This window comes from Amblyomma americanum, chromosome 5, assembly GCF_052857255.1.
Source record: "Amblyomma americanum isolate KBUSLIRL-KWMA chromosome 5, ASM5285725v1, whole genome shotgun sequence".
NCBI lineage: Eukaryota > Metazoa > Arthropoda > Arachnida > Ixodida > Ixodidae > Amblyomma > Amblyomma americanum.
The window spans coordinates 190,006,766-190,030,356 of record NC_135501.1 but is presented as its reverse complement, the minus strand read 5'-3'; the positions used below and the strand labels follow the sequence as shown (position 1 = coordinate 190,030,356).

The 23,591-nt window shown below is 45.7% G+C and overlaps 1 protein-coding gene and 1 non-coding gene across 4 annotated transcripts; both read left to right on the top strand.

Moving 5' to 3' along the window:
* Positions 1 to 355: 355 nt before the first annotated feature.
* On the top strand, positions 356 to 427 carry TRNAS-ACU (transfer RNA serine (anticodon ACU)). Its single transcript has one exon. It is a non-coding gene; the product is annotated as a tRNA-Ser (tRNA).
* A 16,276-nt stretch (positions 428 to 16,703) lies between these two features.
* On the top strand, positions 16,704 to 23,121 carry LOC144133275 (dnaJ homolog subfamily C member 4-like). Of its 3 annotated transcripts, none has more exons than XM_077666222.1 (6): positions 16,704 to 16,900; positions 16,997 to 17,090; positions 17,486 to 17,664; positions 20,305 to 20,490; positions 21,364 to 21,453; positions 22,969 to 23,121. In XM_077666222.1, exons 1-6 carry the CDS (start codon positions 16,830 to 16,832, stop codon positions 23,057 to 23,059), a joined length of 711 nt encoding a protein of 236 aa, XP_077522348.1. In that variant the 5' UTR covers positions 16,704 to 16,829; the 3' UTR covers positions 23,060 to 23,121. The 3 variants fall into 3 exon arrangements, with proteins under 3 accessions (XP_077522348.1, XP_077522349.1, XP_077522350.1); XM_077666223.1 differs by having other exon boundaries at positions 16,706 to 16,900; positions 17,001 to 17,090; XM_077666224.1 differs by lacking the exon at positions 16,997 to 17,090 and having other exon boundaries at positions 16,706 to 16,900.
* The last annotated feature ends 470 nt before the right edge of the window (positions 23,122 to 23,591 follow it).

Sequence of the window (23,591 nt, the reverse complement as noted above, 5' to 3'; positions counted from 1 at the left end):
GCTAGTTGGGGCATATTTCTATGTACAAACGTTAGCGCAAAATAAGACACATTCACCTTTCCACCTTTCTTGTGAAGCGCGTTGTCTTGTCCACCTTTCTTGTGAATGTGCCTTATTTTGCGCTAACGTTTGTACATAGATATAATCAGTTTTGACGCCACGCAGTCTGCTTGTGAAAACGGCCGCTGGTGGTGACACCTGTATTTCATTTTTTTTCCCCTTTCTAGATTATTAAAGCGCTGCTCAGTGAAGCCAGTTTCTTCGTCGTTAGAACGTGGTAATACACCAATAAGGACCAACTTCAGTTTGTCGACGGCGTCCCTTCAACGCATGACCGTTGCATTACTTGGACCCCGCCGCGGTGGCCCAGTGGTTAGGGCGCTCGACTACTGATCAGGAGTTCCCGGGTTCGAACCCGACCGCGGCTGCTGCGTTTTTATGGAGGAAAAAACGCTAAGGCGCCCGTGTGCTGTCAGTGCACGTTAAAGATCCCCAGGTGGTCGAAATTATTCCGGAGCCCACCACTACGGCACCTCCTTCTTCCCTTCTTCTCTCACTCCCTCCTTTACCCTTCCCTTACGGCGCGGTTCAGGTGTCCAATGATATATGAGACAGATACTGCGCCAGTTCCTTTCTCCAAAAACCAATTATTATTATTATTATTATTGCATTACTTGGATCCATCACTTCTTCTACGCGGCTTCCTGCGGGGTTCTTGCCACGGGAGGCAGCTCTACTGTGCAAGTTGTGCCCGGAGTGGCCTCCAAAAACTTCTGCACAGCTCCTGACTGCATTTGTGAAAATCCGCATCCGGAGGCGAAATTCTAGAGGCCCGTGTGCTGTGCGATGCCAGTGTACGCTAAAGAACCCCTGCAGGTGGTCGAAATTTCCGGAGCCCTCCACTACGGCGTCCCTCATAGCCTGAGTCGCATTGGGATGTTAAACCCACCATAAACCATAAAATCGCATCAGTGTCCCCCTGCACCGTTCAGAGCGGCGATTGCCCTCCGCAGCACTGCATGCTTCGCTCGGTGGTTATTTTCTGATAAGCGATGCGTCCGCTGACCGTCAGTTCACAAGACGCAGTAGAGGGCGCTGCATCGGTCTCCCAAGAACGCTGGCTCGACCGAACGAACACTTTCGACTTCGCGTTGCGGGTGCTCGCTCGTGTGAACTTATCCATTCATGGCGTGGCACCCAAAGTGGCTGACCAATCCCCTGATAACTGCGCTTCCTTGCGCGCGCTCCAATGTACAATGCCCTTCGACGCTTCTTTATTTATTTGTTCATTACAGTCATCATCATCAGCCTATCTACGTCCACTGCAGGACAAATGCCTCTCCCTTATCTCTCCATTTAACCCTGTCCTGTGCCAATTGAGGCCACCTTATCCCCACAAACTTCTTAATCCCATCTGCACACCTGACCCTCTGAGGTCCTACGCTGCGCTTGCCCTTTCTCGAAATCCGTTCCATAACCTTAAAGGACCACTCGTTATCTTGCCTTCATGCTGCCTGCCCCGCACATGCCCATTTTGACCAGGATATCACTAACTTGTATTTGTACCCTGACCCATTCTGCCTTCTTCCTGTCCCTTAAGGTTACACCTATCATTTTCAATTGCTCGCTGCGCTTTAGGTCCACTTTAGGTCTAACAATTTCCGTTAGCCTCCACGTTTCTGCACCATAGTTAGCGCCAGTGATATACAGCTGTTACTTTTCTCTCGAGGGATATTGGTAAACAGCCATTTATGACCTGAGAGAACCTGCCACATGCGATCCATTCCATTCCTAATCTTCTAGTTATTTCACTCTTGTGATCCATGGCATGTGAGTGTAGCGTGAATCACCCTTGTGAATCACTCTCGTGATCCGGATCTGCGGTCACCACTTGCCCTTGTGGATGTACTTCCTTACCACCTCTTCCAATGCATCGCTGCCTATAGTATAAACCAATCCCTTTCGTGAGTGTTTGACGTTGCTATATATTTCTCCTTATTAGTTTTTAGACCCAACTTTCCGTTTTTCCAGTAATCCGATCATCCCCTCAGCAAGACAATGCCATCACCAATCAGAAATTGCCAATGTATTTTCCATTAGTTTTTAACCCCAACTCTTCCTAATGCAGTTCTCCGAACACTTCCTGTAAACACGCAGTGAAGGTACCGGAAAGATCGTGTCTTCTTGCCTAACACCCTTCCTGATTGACATCTGATCTCTTTCCTTGTGAAGTAATATGGTAGCTATGCAACGATTATATATTTTTTCTAGTACTTTTACATAAGCCTCTTCTATACGCGCTGGATACGCAATGCCTGCATGACTGCTGATGTTTCGTCTGAGTGAAATGCTTTGTTGTAATCTATCGTAACCATTACCGTATATAGTTCATATTAACGAGCCATATCTGCAATGTATTAGCTCCCATTAGACAGTGTAGGAGTACAGTGCGCCACCTCCTCATCTGGTTAACATTTATGCCTACCTAATTCTCTGTTTTCTCTTTCTCTAGCCATCTGTTGGTGCCACCTTCGGTATCGAAGCCAGTGACTGACATAATGCCGGACAGGTGTCCCTGACGTCACATGCGGTCGGTATCAAATGGTAGATAGGCAGGAGAACGAATCGTAAAAGGACCGTTACACCAGCAGTGGCAGGCTACGGCTTTCGGTTACTGAGAAAAAGGTCGTGGACGCGATCCCCGGCAGCGACAGTTCAGTTCGATGGAAAAGGAATACAAGAACACCCGTGCTCCAAGATATCGGTGCTCGTTAAAGAACCTCAGGCGGTGTAAGTTAATCCTTATTGTTTAAGGGAAAATAGCGCAAAAGACGGGGACAAGTGAAGAAAACAACAGGACCAGCACTAACTCACAACTGAAGGTTTATTCACAGGAAACCAGGAATATAAACAGCGCAATCAAACAAGATAACAAGGCAAACAAACGTGTAGCTATGTGGGATCGAGGAACCGAACTTCGTAGCGCTGGTCCTGTTGTTTTCTTCACTTGTCCCCGTCTTTTGCGCTATTTTCCCTTAAGTATGTACCACCAACTCGCCCGTCTTGCCATTGTGTTGAATCCCTATTGCGCTGTGCCACGGATCCAGCGGGATTTCACGTGAAGGCACCTTGACTATAACCCGTTGCAAATTATACGCCATGCTCAAACTTCGGCAAAACTGTCGTTTTCATTTTGCAGAAACCTCACGTGCGCTCCGTTGTAAACGCTTAACATTCAGCTCCTCTCGTACCGAATGCCTCGAGCGCTCAAGCCAGCGCTGCGCGGCCTGCACCACGCGGACACCAGCGCAGAGCAGGCGAGACAGCAAAGGGAGGTATGGGCGGCCATAGTTCCCCCCGCGATGCCGCCGAACAAAGCTATCGGTCAAGCGTGACCCGGCGGTGCAGGTGACGGTGACGACGTGAAGGGGGGGAGGGGGGGGGGGGGCTCCCTTTTTCTTCTGCCTCTTCCTCTGCTCTGAGCCGCGGTGAGAGGAGAGGGAAGAGAGCGGCAGCAGCATCCTTTCACAGAGGCCAGCGCGCACCTGCGCAGCTGAGGCGATGCCCAAAATCCGCGGCCAGGCACGAACTCGAAGCGCGCGCGTGTTGCTGGAAGACAGAACGTTTGATCAGGCGTCGCCGGTGCCCTGACGACGGGAAGTGGAAAAGAAAAAATTAATGGAATAATGAAATACGAGCGGGCATTGAAGAAAAAACGCAGACAAAAATGGTGTGGTGAAGGGGGGGGGGGGGGGAGCTAGCAAGCGAAGCGGGCTTTCCAGGTGGCGCCTAACTTCCCGCAGTGCGAGGACCACACTTTTTTCAAGTGCTTGATTTCGTTGAGACAATAGCAGCGTCTAGAAGTGAGACAATGGGGAAGTAACAATTATCACATTTAAAGCACTAATAAGCTGACTTCTGTTTACAGAATTAGCTGGAATTAGAATTAGCGCGCGAGCGCTATGTGACGTCACGCGGCATCATAACGCCAAGGCTCTTCCAATGTGTCAGTCGTCCGCATAAGCGGTGTCCGGAGAGAAGTATGGCATTAAAAAAAGCTTCCGCTACAGATATGTTCGTGGCCCTCCGATCGCTGCAGAAATACTCGTCGGCTGTTCCAGACGCAGCAGGACGCGGTACGCAGGAAAATTATAAATGTCGTCATTAAGCCCTAGAACGCTTCCTTTTTTTATCACCGACATGTCGGGTATATGCAGCGCATAGGAGCTATACACAAGGCATACGCTCATAACAATACATACCATACCATACCATACCATACCATACCATACCATACCATACCATACAGGTACAGTTGCGCCAGTCCTTGTGTTTCTCCCGTGTACGTGGTTCGCCGAATGTTTTGCGCACATCGTTCATCTGTATCACCATGTACCAACTAGGCCCAACAGAAGTGTTATTGACATACCATACCATATCATACCATATATCACATTCAACCCACCCCGGTGGCTCAATTGCTATGACGCTCGGCTGCTGAGCCTAAAGTTTCGGGTTCGAATCCCGGCCGCAGCAGCAACATTTCGATGGAGGCCAAACGCAAGGCATGCCTTTGTGCCGCGTGACTTCAACGCCAGGCGGTCAAAATATGGTGCATTCCACGACGCATTCTGTATTGTAGCCCATATACAACCTCCGGGAAAGCCGCCGCGGTGGCTCAGTGGTTACGGCCTTCGGCTGCTGGCCCGAAAAACGCGGGTTCGATACCGGCCGCGGCGGTAGAATTTCGATGGAGGCGAAATTCTAGAGGCCCATGTATTGTTCGATGTCAGTGCACGTTGAAGAACCCCAGGTGGTCGAAATTTCCGGAGCCCTTCACTACGGCGTCCCTCACAGCCTGAGTCGCTTTGGGACGTTAAGCCCTCATAAACCAAACCAAACCAAGCAACCTCCGGGTGTATACAGGTATAAACCCCAGATACAAGGAATAGTCAAAAAGTAACCGGATATACTGTTTACCTTTAAAAAATAGTGTGCAGAGTTAGGCAGAGAAGTATAGTATAATTTTTCAACGCAGTATATAAAGCGCGTTCTGTGCATGTGCGCCACCGCTTCCCCGATGCCGTGATTTCAGAAGAAAAAAACTTCTTCAGGAAGCCCTGCAGTCATGCGTCCACAGCTTCTTACGCATCGTCGACCGTGCTGGACATATGCTGCCATATGGCTCAAGGGGCCTGAAAATGTGGTAATCTCTAGACGCTATAGTCTGAATGAGTACGGTTTTTAATACACTCCACTCCGAGCAGGTTACAGTACGAACTTCTGTTCACAGTGAATCTTATGGGCATATAAAACTCTACCGTCAGTCCCTCTGTTCTTGTAGGGGCGGCCCCTACCTGAACAGGGTCAGTATCAATACGTCCGGTGACGGTGTTGTTCAATACTTTGGTTACAGCGACGATGGGTGTCACCATCTCTTGCTTGCTCGTTTAGTATCTGGTTGGAAGTAATGTATTCAGCGTTCGTATCCTTTGGCGACACGCTGTAAGGAAGCCATTTTCTTCAGCTTTAAAACGCCGTAACAGTTCCTCACGCGCATTTGTATGGCATACGTTCAATTGGAGTGAGTTGTTTTGGCACCTACATAGTGGAAACTTTACGTTAGTGCAAGTCGACCCAGATTATTTGACACGTCTTGTCATGACTAACTTTAAGTCCTTGTGCCTTCTCTTCAATAGCCGACCGGCGGTTCTCGGATCATGGCTTCCACGGAAGCGATAACGTCCAGAGTAGACATAGTGCCCGGGTATTCCCAACGTGTTGAGTCAGCTATGGTGACAGCACCACTTTTGAAGTTTTTGTGCCGCACCTAAAACTGCTGAAGCAGCATACAGGTAGCCCCCATGCTGAGTCTTCATTTTTGGATGATTACCAGCTAACCGCAGCGTTGGCTATAGTGGCTTGAGCATCCGCCTTGCATGCATGCGCAAGGTGAGGGGTTCGATCCCCAGTGCCGCCAGGTACCAACCGTTGATACAATGGGTACAAGCTTCCCCTGGCCTGATGCTCGGCTTAGTCGGGGTTAAATGCTTGGGGAATGGGACTCTGACACCACCTTGAGCAAACGAAAATGCCCTGTGCAAAGGCGCTCTTTGGCAGCAGATGCCCTTGCGCCATAAAAATCTAGTCATCATGATTACCAGCTGGCACTACAGCCTCACTTCTCAAGAACCAAATTACCGCATGCGGTTTCTCTCTGGATGCACTGTTCCAAGGTGACTACCATCTTCAGTGGGCTCTAGGATAGCCATCTTAATGCCAATGAGCCGCGATGCGCTACATCATATCTGCAGGTCAGAAATAACATTTCTAGTAGAACGCTCTAGAAGATGGCTGCAATTTTTTATAAGGCTACTTTTTCTCTGACCTAGTTGCATAACCATCAAGAAGTGGACGAGGGCAGGTCAGGTACAGTGCGGGGAGTGCAGACGGTCCTTCAGGTTGACGGAATGAATTCCAAGAGAAGGCGAGCGTTGCACAGGAGGCGACAGAGTGTCACATGAAAGGGCAAGACTGGGAAGCTATAGCGGGGATAAGGGAGACGCAGCTGGCACCAGGACAAGGTTAGCTGGAGGGATATGAGAGATGCCCATGGCCCGAAGTGAACTAACATGGCTGACAATGAATATAATGACCTACAGAAAATACTTATGAGCCCTTCGTTTCCAGGTTTCATTGTTTTTTTTTTCTGAAGTATGAGGGAAGAGAGAGAGAGAGAGAGGGGGGGGTAAAATCGGGGTGTTCTTTCAGCTAAAGTTCAGGCACAAAATCTTGTTAATTCAGCACCAAGTTTCATATTTGTAGGTTTTTCGGGTCATTTAAGAAGCGAAAGACAGTTTACATAAACGATTTTATGGGACATAAAATGCTGTATTTTTTGCTGAAAAACTTATTTATCGCTATTATTTCGTCGAGTGCATTGTCATGTCCTACGCATGAAGCCCTACCACGTCCATATAAAAGACTTGCCTGCCTCACTACATTACGAAAACATCAATTCCATTGCCACCCTTTTAAACGTGAGTAGCGCTTAGTGATGCCATCAGTACATCTGGTCATTGCCCGTGCTTTGTCCCCTTAATCTAAAACCACCTTTCCAAACTCAAGTTCTCAAGTTCAAGTTATCATTCTCAAGTTAAGCCGTGTCATGACAAACAAGCGTTAAAAGAGGATTGGAATCATTAGTTAACTAAATATATCGATCTGGAATAAGCACAAGATATCTCTAAAAAATTATGCGGTGCCTTCAGCCCTATGCACTGGAAAGCTAATTAGTTCTCTGGAATGCTCATTTCTGGGTAAATATCGGGTTTAACCCAATATTTAAAACATCTATTCGAGAAGGCGGGGGGGGGGGGGGGGCAAGAATTTAGTAAATCCAGATTGTACCCGAAAGCGAAGGGACTTACATGAACCTAAACTGCAGTTGTTACCCCGCCGCTGTGGCTCAGTGGCTAGGGCGCTGGGCTACTGATCCGGAGTTCCCGGGCTCGAACCCGACCGCGGCGGCTGCGTTTTTATGGAGGAAAAACGCTAAGGCGCCCGTGTGCTGTGCGATGTCAGCGCACGCCAAAGATCCCCAGGTGGTCGAAATTTTTCCGGAGCCCTCCACTACGGCACCTCTTTCTTCCTTTCTTCTTTTACTACCTCGTTTATCCCTTCCCTTACGGCGCGGTTCAGGTGTCCAACGATATACGAGACAGATACTGTGCCGTTTCCTTTTCCCCAAAACCTATTATTATTATTATTATTATTATTATTATTATTATTATTATTATTATTATTATTATTATTATTATTATTATTATTATTATTATTATTATTATTATTATTAACACTGCATGGGCCACGATCCGCGTTGTCCTGTGTTACTCCGCTGGCCAGTCACAACAGTAAACGAAATCAACTTTTTAATGACCGACTCTAGTAAACAACTCAGGTATCAAAATTCTAGAGTTTATATTTTTGTTTCTTGTGATTAGCTACTTGTTTAAGTAACAAAAAAGGCTTTAAAAACGGACAAATTTCTTGTCGTGGAGGAATTCTGCGCGGCGGTCCTGAATGTGGGCTGGGCTTCATTGCAGACTTAAGTTGTACCCGACTATAGAATGCCGCAAACAGAGCCAGCAATTAGCCAGAGCTAGCCGATAAAACGTTCGTCTCGAGACTACTACGCTAATTACTCATTCCCAAGACGACAAAATGAGTGATAAGCATAAGGACGACCACCAACGGTCTCGTCAGCCAGGAGATGCGGATCCACCGTACGCCGGGGGGCACAACGCAACCACGACCACGGCGCGCGCATTTGAGCGACCTTTCCCCACCGGCCAAGGCGGTGCGTGTGTTTGTGTATGCGCGCGCTCTGGCGGCGCGTTCCCGTCGCTGGAGCTTATCGTGTACTCCCAGCTGCGCGCGCTCATGTAAGGAGGGGACAAGAGGGGGGGGGGGGGGGGGGGACCCCTGCTTCTCGAGTGAACCCCATTTTCCTCCCTCATTCGCAGCCCTCTCCTCTCTCTCCTGTGATTCTATTCTTGTTGGAAATAGTTCTGTGCAGCGCGTGCAACTGTCTCTCTCTATTTAGAGAATAGAGAGAGCCTGCGTTAGCGCACCGACACGTATGAGGATGCGCGAAAGGATAAAGTACAGAACAGAGTTTGTGGGCGCGAAAAAAAGCGAGGAGGTGGAAGGAATGTAGGGGAAGGCGTTTTTTAACGCGCTGCTAACACCGGTAGGCACGTTTGGCTGGAAGCCAAATCCTTCGGTGGACAGCGCCTATCACGCCCGGTGTTCTTTTTCTTTTTTCTTTTTTTGAGGAGAGAGAACAGGCACGCAGACGACAGCTGCATTGCTTCAAAGATGAGTAACGACAAAAAAGTCGATTGCCTTTTCTTGTTTTTCTATTTTATCGCATACGCAGTCCGTGATCGCGGATCATGACGAACAATCTGCCGACGAGCAAAAGGAGTTTTAACGAGACGGTGTCAGAGCGGACGCTCGGAGAAGAAGCCCTTGCGCGTTGTGTCACACCAATTCAAGATTGGTCGTGAGGGTTCTGACGTCACACGTTCAGTTGAGAAATTTAAACGATTAAGTTGGAGTTAAATTGTGACAGTGAGATCGTAGCATGATTGAAGTGTCGTTGTAGCATATAAGAATGAAAAACAAATCACTTATTGGGGCAATTAGAGGGGACATGAGCCCATGACCCTTGTGTTGCGAGCCACACGCTCGCCCCCTTTGCCATTGAAGCAAGCTCGTCACACTTGGTTAAAGAAGACCTTGTGGGTTTTTTGGTCTATCACATGGCCTAGTAGGCCTACTGGTGTATGCTAATGATTATGTGTAGCTAGAAAGAGGAACTAATTAAGCAAAAGTAGCAAAAAAACAGTTAACGCTGCCGCGTCATAACCTTAAGGCGTCATCTCCGTTAATTTTTTTTAATACTGAGATCCACCGATCATGTACGACTTGCGCGCATATGCCACATCTTTGCTGGCCACCCCTTGCGTCTGCTTTTCGCGGCAAAACTTATGCGTCCGCTAACTTGTATAACAATGAAGACCACCCAGACTTCCAAAACAAATAAAGAATCAAAAGTGTCCTGATGTGCAAGTTGCAACAAAATAAGTAAGCGATTACAATTACAATTACTCCATCTGAAATGTAATTGATTACAGCAATCGATTGGAGCCCCAGAAAAGTAACTGAATAATTGCGGAATATTATTCGATTACTACTCCGTTACTTTACTTTTAAACATTATTATTAATAATAATAATTGGTTTTGTGGGAAAGGAAATGGCGCAGTATCTGTCCCGTATATCGTTGGATACCTGAACTGCACCGTAAGGGAAGGGATAAAGGAGGGAGTGAAAGAAGAAAGGAATAGGTGCCGTAGTGGAGGGCTCCGGAATAATTTCGACCGCCTGGGGATCTTTAACGTGCACTGACATCGCACAGCACACGGGCGCCTTAGCCTTTTTCCGCCATTAAAACGCAGCCGCCGCGGTGCGGGTTCGAACCCGGGAACTCCGGATCAGTATGAACTTTACTGCCGAACACAAACCCACTCATACTACAATAAACAAGCGCGGCTCGCTTGATATTTCTTTACATGTTAGTTTTCTAAGCTTCCGTCGCTGATCGTGCAACGTTTCCTCATTAAGACATCGGCCGCTACACTGAACACTCTCTCGATGTAAGCGCTGGATGATAGGGCGGTCTATATACATACCGTACGAACACATTGCGCACCAGCTCGCAGTTACGTAATGCTTCGATGCCAGTTTCAACGTCCTCTATGAAGCTCCGCGTTTCGTTGTTGGCGCTGTGAAAAGGCGCTGCCTGCAGGTAAGGCCGTTGAAGAGCTGAAAAAATCGTCTGTAGGTGTTCTCTTGCGAACATCAGACGCGGTTTCTGCTATGGAACCATAGCAAGTGCGGGTCAACTCTTCGGTCAAAAGCTGGCGAAGCTCCCGGCGTTAACCGTCACTGTATAGTCACAACCTGGCCTGAAATCGAAGAGTTGCAACCGCCGCGGTGGCTCAGTGGTTAGGGCGCTCGACTACTGATCCGGAGTTCCCGGGTTCGAACCCGACCGCGGCGGCTGCGTTTTTATGGAGGAAAAACGCTAAGGCGCCCGTGTGCTGTGCGATGTCAGTGCACGTTAAAGATCCCCAGGTGGTCGAAATTATTCCGGAGCCCTCCACTACGGCACCTCTTCTTCCTTTCTTCTTTCACTCCCTCCTTTATCCCTTCCCTTACGGCGCGGTTCAGGTGTCCACCGATATATGAGACAGATACTGCGCCATTTCCTTTCCCTCAAAACCAATTATTATTTCAACGGATGCAAGCAGAAGTTCGCGTGCCTCAAAGAGGTGGCCAAGCCTGTAGCTTTGCATGAAGAAGGAAAAAAAAAGGTCTGTTTTTATGTGGTTCAATTAATGAAAATATTGCGTATGTGGAATCAAGTACACAATCTTTTATGAGGTTTTTTTTTTTCTGGCAGGAATGTAAACTACTGAAGGAAAAAATTCTAGCTATTCCAGAAAACGCAACACTTTGCGCAAGCACGCGTCGTGTTCTGTGCAGTGTCTTACTGTTGCTGGATGCCGATCGGAAGCGCGTCGGCAAGGGTTGTGCCGAAACGAAGACTCTCCATGCGCGAATGTTCGATGAGGACCTGAAGTACAGTGACTGTGGGGAGCAGGTAACCCATAAACATGTTCTCATCCCTTTGGACAATGCCAGCCTCCGAAACTAAGGGCTTCATCATACCTGCGTACTTGATGAAAGAAATGTTTGTTCGCTTCCTACACTTGATTGAACTCATGGTAGTTTATAACCGCACGAAATGTTAATTGGAACGCCGGACGAGCCGATTCTTTAGTCCTAAAGTAGTCAGTTAACAACGAATTATGGTTGGCGGTCAGCCGAACCTCAGGGAAATATAGTTAGAAGGCGTGGTTTGCTAGCTTGTATACTAACCTTAGACCATGTTCAAGCCTGGCTCGTGCAGGTAAATTTCTAGTAAAAATCTAAGATCGAGATATATTTAGGTTTGTTTAACGAAATAAAAATTTCTGGGCTTTGCTTTCATTGTCATTAAAACACCCCAGCACGTGCCATTAAAACTACATTCACCTCGCAACATTCCTTCACGAACTGCAGATACTGTGGGCGCTGGAAAGGTGGTACCTGTAGACCCCTGCAAAGGCCGTCCAAGTCTTTTCCGGCAGCACTTATGTTAAGGATTCACACCAGAGAGTCGAAAAAGGAGTTTAACAGGTCTCAGAAATGACCTTCTAACTATTTAATAATTGTTTCTGAAGCGGCGGTAGAGTGGGCTCGTTTATTCCACAGACCACGACATGTTCGCAAGACATACTTTAGGCGAAGTGTGAAAACTTCGTGATGTTCTGCAGAGAACGCGTCAGAAGTTGCGATCAAGTTCAAAGTGTACTGGAGCCCCGGTGGTGTAGAGAAAGACGTGCTTCACCTTCCGACACATTGTCATTCAGCCTGAGGACATCGCCATCATCATCATCAACATTGTTGGCATGAAGTTCGAATAGGGCACATTGTAGGTTTTCTGCGGAAAAAGTTAAAAATTTGGTTTTTGAGGAAAGGAAATGGCGCAGTATCTGTCTCACATCTCGGAGGACACCTGAACCGCGACGTAAGGGAAGGGATAAAGGTGGGAGGGAAAGAAGAAAGGGGTGCCGTAGTGGAGGGCTCCGGAATAATTTCCACCACCTGGGGATCTTTAACGTGCACGGACATTTCACAACACACGACTGTTGCAGAAACAGGGCCGCCCAGTCCAAAGCATCGCTGCTTGCTGCCTCAATCCGTTTGCGCGGGATAGGGGGGGGGGGGGGGGGGGTCAGCACTACAACGCGGTCTAATCGAGTAGCAGCGTTCGTAACGCTCATGCGTGGCTTCCAAGTTTGGGCGACCCGGCAGGGCTCAGACAGGTTCGATAAATCCTGCTTTAATGCCCGATCTCGGAGGCCATGGCTCATACGTAGTTCTCGCCCCTTTCGTCTACACTCTAAACAGAAATGAGTTAAATAAAGGGAGTAAGCTGTTCCCTAGCGCACTCCCTTTTATAAAAGGGAGTCGCTTAGAAGACAGCTTACTCCCTTTTTACACCCATATAGGCGTACTCGTGTTTAGAGTGTAGTGAGACGTGACGCTAAATTATTCACTGTAATTAGTACCAAAAAGTAGCATGATGGCCATATAATTAATGTACGACTTCGTGCTGGCAACCCCCCCCCCCCCCCCCCCCCCTTAGTGTAGATCAGCTTTGCGTTGGTTGTGTCTTCCGACATCTATAGCTGTAACTCCCTGGATATGAAAGAAGCGAACAGTCACTGAAACCAAGAAAAGTATAAGGCAATGTTTCTATAATTTTTTATTAAACTGCGGAGTTAGTGGGAAATTACTAGCGTAATTTTAATGGCTGAAAGAAAATTGATTAGAAAGTAGATTTATTTATTTTCAGCCATTAAATTTCAACTCCACAATTTTTGTTTTTTTAAATAATAACAGAAACATTACCCTTTGCTTTTCTTGGTTTCATAGTCTGCTGGTTTCTCTGATATGTATGTGATTACCAGCCACGCATTTCCCTATACTTGTCTGCTCAATAACTCCATAAGCTATGCGCTACAGCCCATGGCGTTGCGCCAACTCCAACTTCGCTATTTCCTATTAATACTCGTTTTGCATGGACATTCTCACAAGCAGGGAATAACCGTAAAAATATTCAATTCCTATTGAATTCGGCTCTATCGATTCCTATTTGATTCGCATTCGATTCTGTTTTACAGCGACATCTGTTAGGCGCTGTCCCTGGCTTGCGCGTCGCCGTCGGCGTAACCGGTGGGTGCGTTAATGACATCCACATCCGGGTGGATGTCGCTCTATCTTTTCTACCTCAAAATGAAATCGCCAGCGCCTCCCTACGAAACTGCTCTCCCACAGTAGCAGAAACTGCTGCAATTGCCCTCGCAATCCAGCACGGCGATGCTACGGGATATGAGTTAAAAATTATTACCGACTCCCAGTCCGCGTGTCGCCTCTTCCTCTCTGGCAGACTTCCACACTCCGTCGCTCCCATTCTGACTACCCCCCAAGTTCAAAATTCCGCATGCAAGCACCAAATCATTTGGACCCCTGGGCACGAGGGGCTCGAGGGAAACGGGGCCGCGGACAGTCTAGCTCGAGGATATACTAACCGAGCGACTAACCTCCCCGACCTCACCCCTCTCCCCTCTACGTACGGCGAGCGCCTCCTCCTTCTCCGAACACAAAGACAAGTCTATCCCCCACCACACCGTAAGCTAACGGCGGCAGAGGCGAGGGAATGGCGAAAACTACAGACGAACACGTTTCCTAACCTACACAAGTACCACATCATCTTCCCCGACAGATATGACAGCATCTGCCCCTGGTGTGGCGGAATTCCAACAACATACCATGTAACATGGGGCTGCTCCGGTCCCAAGCCCCCCGAACTGGACAAACATCTCTCCGAGGAACAGTGGGAGTCTGCCCTGCTCAGCTCTGACTTGGCGACGCAGCGAAAGCTGATATCCCAAGCAAGAGCAATGCGGTGGACATTTCAGGACCCCACCCAAAATCTGTATTTTCGCCTCTCTATCCTACCTTTTTGGAATAAATGTTTTCTACTACTACTACCTCAAAATGTCCCCAAAACTAAACGCCTACTAAACAGCTATCGCCGAATGTCGCGTTACACAGTAGTAACCGTCCTGTGAGTTTTTTTTTAGCAACACTAATCTTGTTCGTTTCGGTTTTAAAATACGATTTGCACACGTACTGAACCGGAGCACCCGGGTTCGAACCCGACCGCGGCGGCTGCGTTTTTATGGAGGAAAAACGCTAAGGCGCCCGTGTGCTGTCAGTGCACGTTAAAGATCCCTAGGTGGTCGAAATTATTCCCGAGCCCTCCACTACGGCACCTCATTTTTCCTTTCTTTCATTCCCTCCTTTATCCCGTCCTTTACGGCGCGGTTCAGGTGTCCGCCGATATGTGAGACAGATACTGCGCCATTTCTTTTCCCCAAAAACCAATTATTATTACACGTACCCGTGCTGAGATTAGCACTGAATTCGTCAGTCAAGGCATGACGAAACCCGGTTGAGCTTGTATGGAATGTCAGTGCAGCGAAAATGAATGCACATAACTTTAATCGCATCACTGTATTGCTCAAGCCACAGTGAACTTTGGGAGCGGTATATGCAAAGTGCACTGGCGGTCACTACAGTGGCCTTCCAAAGCATACCCACACGCAAGAATTCCGAATCGATATGCCAGTACAAGCAGGGTCCTAGTTCGCAAACTGACGGTCCCCAAATTTCCTACCGAATTAAGGTACCTGTCCATCCTTTAATATGAAAGCGGGAAGTCGGTTTACAAACCAGTACGATTTCCATTAAATCTTAGTGGAGTCCAAAACTTTTCTTGGGGATTAGGGAAAATAGTGGTTTTCGCTCAGGGCTTATGGGATAATCATTGGCTAAATGCAGATTTCGTGTTTCCTTTCATGGTAGGTCTACCTGTACCAAAATGGCTCAACATTCGATGCTGGCTTTATCATTATGTATTGCAGCTCAGTTTTCTCGCACCCTAAGTGCGCCGTACATGATGATGGATTTTTATGGCGCAAGGGCATCTTTGGCCAAAGAGCGCCATGGCACAAGGTTTTTTTCGTATACTCAAGGTTGTGTCAGAAACCCATTTTCCAATCATTTCACCCTAAAGAAGCCGAGCACCAGGCAGCGGAAAACTTGTACCCATTGTATCACAGGTGGGTGCCCGGCGGTTAGTGACTCTACCCGGCGGCACTGGGGATCGAACCCCGAACCTCCCGCATGCGAGGCGGATGCTCAAACGACTAGGCCACCTTACGTGAAGTGAGGCGAATAGTAGTGATTTTTTAATCGTAATAGTTATTTCCCTATTTACTCGTACAGTACGCTATGCACACGCACACCCGTAACGCTGTCAGCCTGGACAGCTATGCCCATACGTAAGTTTATGGCTAACGTCACTGCATGGAGCCTTGCAAAATACTCTGAGCTGCGTAAGAAGCGCACCACTTTTACACCAACGTTTCTAACTTAAACCTAGCTCAAGCCCAAGCGTAACACGAATGCTGCATCATGGCCCTCCATTATATATGTATCGCGGGAAAAAGAGCTGCATTCTTGACTTTTAACGTGGGGGTGGTTTTACCCCTCTGTTGTGCATGAACGGCAGTCGAAAAATCCATTTGAGAAATTCCGTGGTCAACATATACGGTTCGCACCTCATTTAATGATTAATTCTAGCGAACAAATTCTGAAAAGGGGTTTCATTGAGCATTTTGGCTTTAAAAATTTGACCCTCTGCGAGGAATTTTTAGAAACACTGACAATATATGGGAAGCGGCTGATGTAGATATTACATTTTATCCATGCCCAGTTTGTGAAGCGCAATGCAGAAATTTCCTGCTGTGCATCCGTTTCGCATCTAGCCTGTTGAGAAAACAATGACGCGCTTTCGATCAAGTATGAATTTATGACGACCGGCAGTAGAACGTAATTCTGCATATGCTGCCGCGAAAGCGCCTGTCTTGCTCAAATCATTCGGACGCCTCCGCCACCCAACACCCTATTTAGAGGGTGTTGCGCCACCGCCTCCCTTCCGCCCTTGCCTATCCCCCCTCCCCCCCCCCCCCCCCCCTCCTTCCGGCGTTTTGCGATGTGCAACAGACATGACGGCCAACGAATTACTGCCTGTCATCATTTCATGAACGCCTGTAACTCACATTATTGCTTCGGCACCCGTCGAGACCTATAGGCTACTTTTAAAACCACGCTGTTAATGAAAAGTATACTAAACTGCAACAATAGGGCGACTTAAAATCACTGGGCAACTACTGGTCCCTAGAGAGCATTAAAATAAGCCTCAGTCTAAAATAGGCATAGAGTTAAAATAGGGTTACTCGATGGGCGCGCTCCCCGCCGCCGCTAATCCAAAACATCTGAAAAAGCTAGTAGCGCCATCTCGGTTGCCTAGAAAGCACCATGTCACAACCGTCGAACCACTTCTGGGCCGGTAGAGCCATCTGTTATCTCCGACCAGAAATATTTTGCAGCCCGGTCGCAAAGGGTAATGGATAAATAGTACGAAACCACACGACTTTGCGGCTGCTAGAAGCTGGCTGCTGAGTGGTTTCTCATTCTGGGGTCATCAATGTGGTCTCTGCAGCGACATGTTTTCGGCTCCTGATGTTGTTACTCGTTGGCAAGCTGAACTTTAGTGCAAGAAGCAGGCATGGGATTACATGTCGTCTAGTGAGGTGAGCTGATGTTCCAAGAGAGTTTGCCGAAGAATTCGGCGTGGCACCGTGACGCCTCGTGTTGAAACTATTGACAATCTCTTGTTTTTTGCTTAGGCAGTTGAGCAAGACCTATTATGAAGTGTTGGGAGTAAAAAAAGACTGCACACAAAAGGAAATCAGAGATGCCTACGTCGAGCTATGCAAACAGGTACGAAAACGTGATGCATTGTTTACACATGCAGGTCGCGTGTCGAGACATGTCTTGGGTGCTCACACTAAGCGTTGCAATGCAACCTTGACACTGTAACCTTGACATTTTACCAAATCGCAAAATCACTTCTTTTTAAATGGCACTGTGGCTGACATTCTGCTACTTGGTTTCAGCAGATGCTGTAGTCTATAGTTGCGCCACGGATCATTCAACCGGGGTCGTGGGATTTAAATTACCAGGGGCAGAAATGCATGAAAATTTGCTCATGGTTCAAGAAGCGGCTGAGTATGCCAGTTGTTTGAACGTTCTAACCTGTCACACGAATTCCTCTCCAAGATTCACCGAAAGATACGAACAAGCATCTATGTTTTTTGCCTTTTTTTTCTTCAAAGCTCCACCCAGACGTAAAAGGTGCTACTCCATCATCAAGGGACCACAGCAAGTTCACTGAACTTAACCACGCCTATACAGTTTTAAGCAGGCCCCTTGATCGTAAGCACTATGATGACACTCTTCAGCACCCAGGCTATCATACTGCCCAAGGAGTCGTGTGGAGGCCGTCTGCAGCACGGTAAATGTTTCTACATTTCCTATCTTCTTATGCTTAAGAAATTACGCATTTGCAAGTAAAACAGCTTTTCTACTTACAAATGCCTGACCGTTTTGCTTTCCTTTGACTGGAAGAAAAAATACGCCCCATTTTACGCAGGTGGCTCAAAAATAGCCCTTTGTGTCAGAAATGCAGTTGTACAAAAGAGAGAGAGAGAGAACAATATAATTATCTCAGAGGACACCATTTCATTTTGTTGAATGCTGCACTGTCTGTGTAGGAAAATATTACAAGTGGACATTAAGTAACTCACCAAGGTGCACTTAAAGCATGCACTGCACAGAAGGGCAGTAGAGGCAGTAATAAGAAACATCAAACCCAGTAAAGCAGTAGCCATGCCACACAGTCAAACAATAAGACTGTGCTGTGTCCTGTGCCATATTAGCATAAGCATTAACAAAAGAACCAATTGGTGTACTCCACAAACTCACTAAGGTAAACTAGAGAAATTAACTATTTTGTGCAAAGATTGCATGAAACTGGATACTGGTTGCCTCGGCCTTGCTTTTCTATCATGCATTATTATTATTTCCATCTTTTTTTCTCTCTGATTGCTTGACATTTTTTGTACCATCGTTTTCTTCACTTGGCGCTCTTTTTTGTAATACCCCCCCCCCCCCCTATGATAATGCCCTCAAGGTGAAATCTAGGTATTGAATAAATAAAGATATAGAAACAACAAACTGCACCTTGTAAAGCCAGTTGTGGGCAAATAAAGGTTGTGTCAGCACCAAGAACATTTTATTGAAGTTATGTAATGCCACCTTCACATTAGACATTCACCTTACACTTAACTCCGTACTTATGAAAGAAGGAAAGCCCCCTTGTGAACAATGCAGTGAAGTGGTCACAGTAAATCAATTTATTTTCATGCAGAAAGCTTGTGAATCTAAGAAAAAACATTTCATATTACTTTAAATCAAACACATCCCTTCTCACCCCTACTAGCTCTCAAGAGAAAATGCAGTAGTAGACTTATAAGGTGTTAGGTTCTTAAAGGAAGGAAATTTCATAAAAAAACTACCATTTTAGAAACTAGTAGTCAGTTTGCACAACTGACTTTTCTAGCTAGGTATTTGGTGCATGATAGCTTTAGCTCCATGTGTGCATGAGACCTCAAAACAACACACGACTACAAACAAACTTGAAACTTGATCTATATTTTGCCATTAACTCCCCAACTGCTACTACTACGACCTGCATCTGCTTATGCAAAAGCATTCGGTGAATGTAGTTTCCTCACCAGCAGTGTTCCGGCCTCGGAACCACGACCTGACTAACTGGTGCAGAGAGGAAGAGCTACAAATGAGCGCTGCACGTCAAAAAAAGATTGTTCTCTAAATGTGGGCTTTTTATACACGCATTCCTGGGAAGGCAGCACGATGCAACAGAACACAGAAAAAAAAATTGGTCTGAAACCGTTGTCTCACCCAGCGAAACAAAATTTAAGTGGCCAGAAACATTCATTGCATTGAAAACTTGTCATTGCATCCTACCATCGTTCACACGGCCATCAGCCAGCCATTCACACAAGGTAGTGGATGTATAACCTTGCTGATTCAAGTCCTAGAGAAGAGGTAACATATTTTCACTTCACCAGTCTCCAGTTTACAGAGAGTACATAGACACAAAGACAACCGTTCCTGGCTCAGTTCTTCTTCAATGTCGGGCTGCAAGCAGACAATGCGTCATCAGTTTTGTGCAATGCATTCAGCTTATCTGTAATTGCTGATGCCACTGACAAGAGCCTAGGTGTTGCATAAATCATTTGGAGAGCATGTATCTTGCAGGAAGAGAGCTCACTTTGCTTTCTGGAATCATATGTATGAAAGCAATTGATTTTGGGCTCATTATATGCATTCTGTATTTGTGCACCTTTGAGCGGTGTAGGTAGCTTCAACTTCTCGCATTGAACTATTAGCACAGTTGTGTGAGAAAATGAAAAATAATTTTTGTTCTGTGGCACTTTCTCATGCGCAAAATGACAAGGAGCATGCAGTTAAGAGCACCATCTGAAAGCTTTAGCAGCTGCTCTTTCATTTGTTCAGCATTTTCTGGTGCTGTCGGATCTGGAAAAGCTCAATGCAACCTGCCTTTGTGATGAGCAGTACTGTTTCTAATCTCCCTCCAAGGATCTGAAGGCCAATCTGTCAGTTGCTTGAGGACTCTCCAAACTTGGCCAATAAATTTGCAGTAATCAGGGAATTGATGAAGTACGCAGGAACATGGTGGCAAATGTCTACAGTAACAGCACTATGACGGTAGTTCACCAAGAGGAGTCAGAAACTTGTCTTACCTGTAAATCATTCCAGTTTTTGTTGTCATGTGCAGCTGTCTGGGGCTGTTAAGGCAGAAGTTGTTACAATGCTCTTGTGTTATGGCCAACCTGCAAACAGGAACAGTGTTCCTATCTTTGTCTGAGTTGTTCAGATCTGCTGACCTAGTTCAAATTAGTGCTGCAGAAAGAAAATGTTTACATTATTGGCACTAACATTTTCAGTATGACTGTACCAACTGGCCAAAATAGGTATAGCTAATTACAGGCTCCAAACACATCACTCCAAAATTCTAATAAACCCATTCCTTTGCATTCGCTTCCAGTTATGAAGATCCATTCATGCACAGACAAGGAAAAGAGTCGGAGCACTACAAGACACCGAGGTACGAGGACTTTGCTGAGGAGTTCAAGAAGCAGCGGATGTATCACCAGCGTTCCAAGATGTATGTTGTCTTGGGGTGCCTCATCCTGATATTCTCGGGTGCTTGCCTCCACTACGCTGCATTCAGGTGAGTGCACTTATTACCGTGGAAGAGCACATATTTTCATCATGCAGAAAGGCTGTCAGTATAAAGAGGGCGCCTTTTGTGATGGCTAAAACCATTCCTTTTTTTTTTTTCTGGGGCTTATCATGGCATTGACAACATACATGTAACATTCCTCATGCTTGGCCATTGATATACCATTGTGCTGTTTCTTTATTTTGTTCTTTCTTTGGCCATGCAATTAAGAAAGCACTCTTCTGTAGTACAAGAGAAGCAGTTAATGGTGAAATGTTATTTTATCTTATATAATAAAGACCATTCTGATACAACAGAAGTAGCAAATGATGGTGCAGCATTGAAACAAACATACAGGAGAGGGTTATGATGAGTGTTCCAGGGCCCATTTAAAGATGTGGTCCGACCGAGTTTTCTGATGTTCAGGAAAAAGGAAATGTGCATGAAAAGGAAATGTGCATGTGCATGCTGTCCTCCATTCTTAATTTAACTCACCGCTTGCAGCAACACGAAATAGTCAGCAAGGGTTAGAAAGGTTTTACAAGCCTGCTTGTCAAATTGTAGTAGAGTACATATTTTGTGCACCGTATCATATTTGTGCCAATGCTTTGATTCCTAGAATGAAAAGATCTAAATTGCTGGCCCATGTCTATCCTCTGCTAATTGGATGTGCTAGTGCAATATGGGGGAATATGCCAATGTAGAATCAAGCTGCATGTTTACTACGAGTTTAGTGTTCCAGTCATATTTTTCAGCCTTCTTTCACTGGGCCTGTATATGGTCAGATGAACATATTAGGTTTCCTTTGTTGTGTACACCTATTTCTAACTACTGAACACTAAAGAAAATTTTCTAATTCAAAAATTTTTCTTCTGCCTGCAGGTATGGGAGCTCCAATGAGATGAAGAGTAGAATGCAAGAGAAAAATAGACAGAACTGGGCACAGTACCATCAGTCTAAAAGTGATTTCAAGTGAGTATTCAATGAAATGCCTTGAAAGCATTGTGTTGTACCTTTAACTTTATAAAATGACTAACAAGACTAGTTTTTTGGCTGATAGATGTGTTCATTTGAAGTAGAACTTCGGAGCCGAGCATAGGACTCCAAAGAAAATGAATGAGGTTTTCTTGATTTAAAATTATTGTTTTGCAATAACCGTGAGAGGACTTGTAATCCCTTTTGTAAGAAGCCACTGCTGCGTTTCCTCATGTCGCTAGTTAAAAGGTGAAAATAACGGCCTTTTTTTCCATCACATGCATTCTTTGATCATGAAACAATTTTCTCTTATATTAATCTGAAAGACGGGTTGAAAATTTTATGATATCCTTAATAGCAGCCTTAAGGAGTAGAGACAGCAAATTTTTGGATGCACATTTTTTTGCGTAGAAGCGATGCGCTAGACAGTAGTATATATAAGCCTTGACATGGAATTCACCTGTGGCAGGTGGATAAATTATAATCGAATTTTTTGTCGTTTAGTTTTCGTTTCGGTGTAAAAAGCTGAATGGCGGCTTTGACATACAAGACGCATTCAGGTTACATGAGGCATGCAAAAACTGCGATGTAGTTACTGCTTTTTAACTTTTTGTCATTCTAAATCTTGAGCAGGCTTGCATAATAGTCGATATGAATTAAAACAAAGCAGCAATCATATTGCAGTTTTTGTATGTCTCACATGACCTGAACGCATCTTGTACGGCACAGCCGCACAGTCGCCGTTTGACTGTTGAAGCCAAAACATCATGAGAGAAAAAAATTCAATTATAAATTATTTACCACTCATTAGCGCAATCCACGTGGCCATCTATGTTTTCTAATGTGGTGCAGATCATTCTAAAGAGAGAAAACGCAACTAAAATTTGGTGTCTACCCCATTAAAGGAACACTCGTGGCATAAACAAAAGTTGGCCTGTGTCAATAGGGTACTGCATTCTAATCACACAGAGACCGCTCTCACCAAAAACAAAGCTTTTGTAAGCCAAAAAATACAAATAGAATATAGCTATCTCCATCGCCGGCCATATTCACAAATAAAATGCACGCGCCGATGCCGATATTTTGGCACGGATATCCTAGAGGCTGTACCTTATCACCATTCACCTCAAAACAGTGGCAGCCTGCACGATTTCCTCTCCAACAATAAAGTTTTTCTCTCCGTCTTTTATAATGATATGTCACGAGTTTGAATTGTGTGGTGAAGCGATTTTTAAGTGCAATTCTCTCACTCATAGATGCGTCTTTTGGTGCAGGACAAACGTCAGCTGGTTAGAAAGAACCAGAGAATCAGTTTTTACTGAGAACAACAATTTGGTAGAATTGTCCTCAGTGTTCCTTTAATCTCTGTGCTTTGCTTGCAGTCTTGGTTTATTTCTGAAGGCAGTGTGTTTCAGTTGGGCTCCATGTGCATGCACCGGAGCACATCGCTCGCAGCGCAGTGTGTGATTTTACTGCCTGGCATTTAGTACACAAATCTCACTCATTTTGCAGGAAGTATGGCATGGAAGGACAGATGGAAAGGCTACTTGGTTACAGACCTGAGGCAAAAGAAAATGGAAGTAGTGGAAGCCATGAAGACTGAGGCCTTTCCAGCTGTATTTTATATATGATTGTAATAAAAATTTAGATATTTTGGCTCCATCATATGTGCACATTTAAGGTGTGATCCAAATTTGAATGTTGATTTTCGACGTGGTTGTACTAAATCTACCAAATCAGTATGGAAAGCAATTTCGAAAAACACAGAATGTACTAAAGTATTGATTGTTGGAGCGCAATGCTTTCTATGCAGAAATTTTTATCTTTGCTTCATCCGCATCAGCTGTTTCAAGCTTTCCAGTCACCCATTGACCTCTTTATGCAAAGCACATTTTCCTGCCTTTCAAGTTGCAATATTGATTATATATATATATATATATATATATACCCACTCCGTTACCCTATATATATATAGGGTAACGGAGTGGGTTCCAAGAGAAAGTAAGCGTAGCAGGGGGCGGCAGAAGGTTAGGTGGGCGGATGAGATTAAGAAGTTTGCAGGCAAAGGGTGGATGCAGCTGGCAAAAGATATATATATATATATATATATATATATATATATATATATATATATA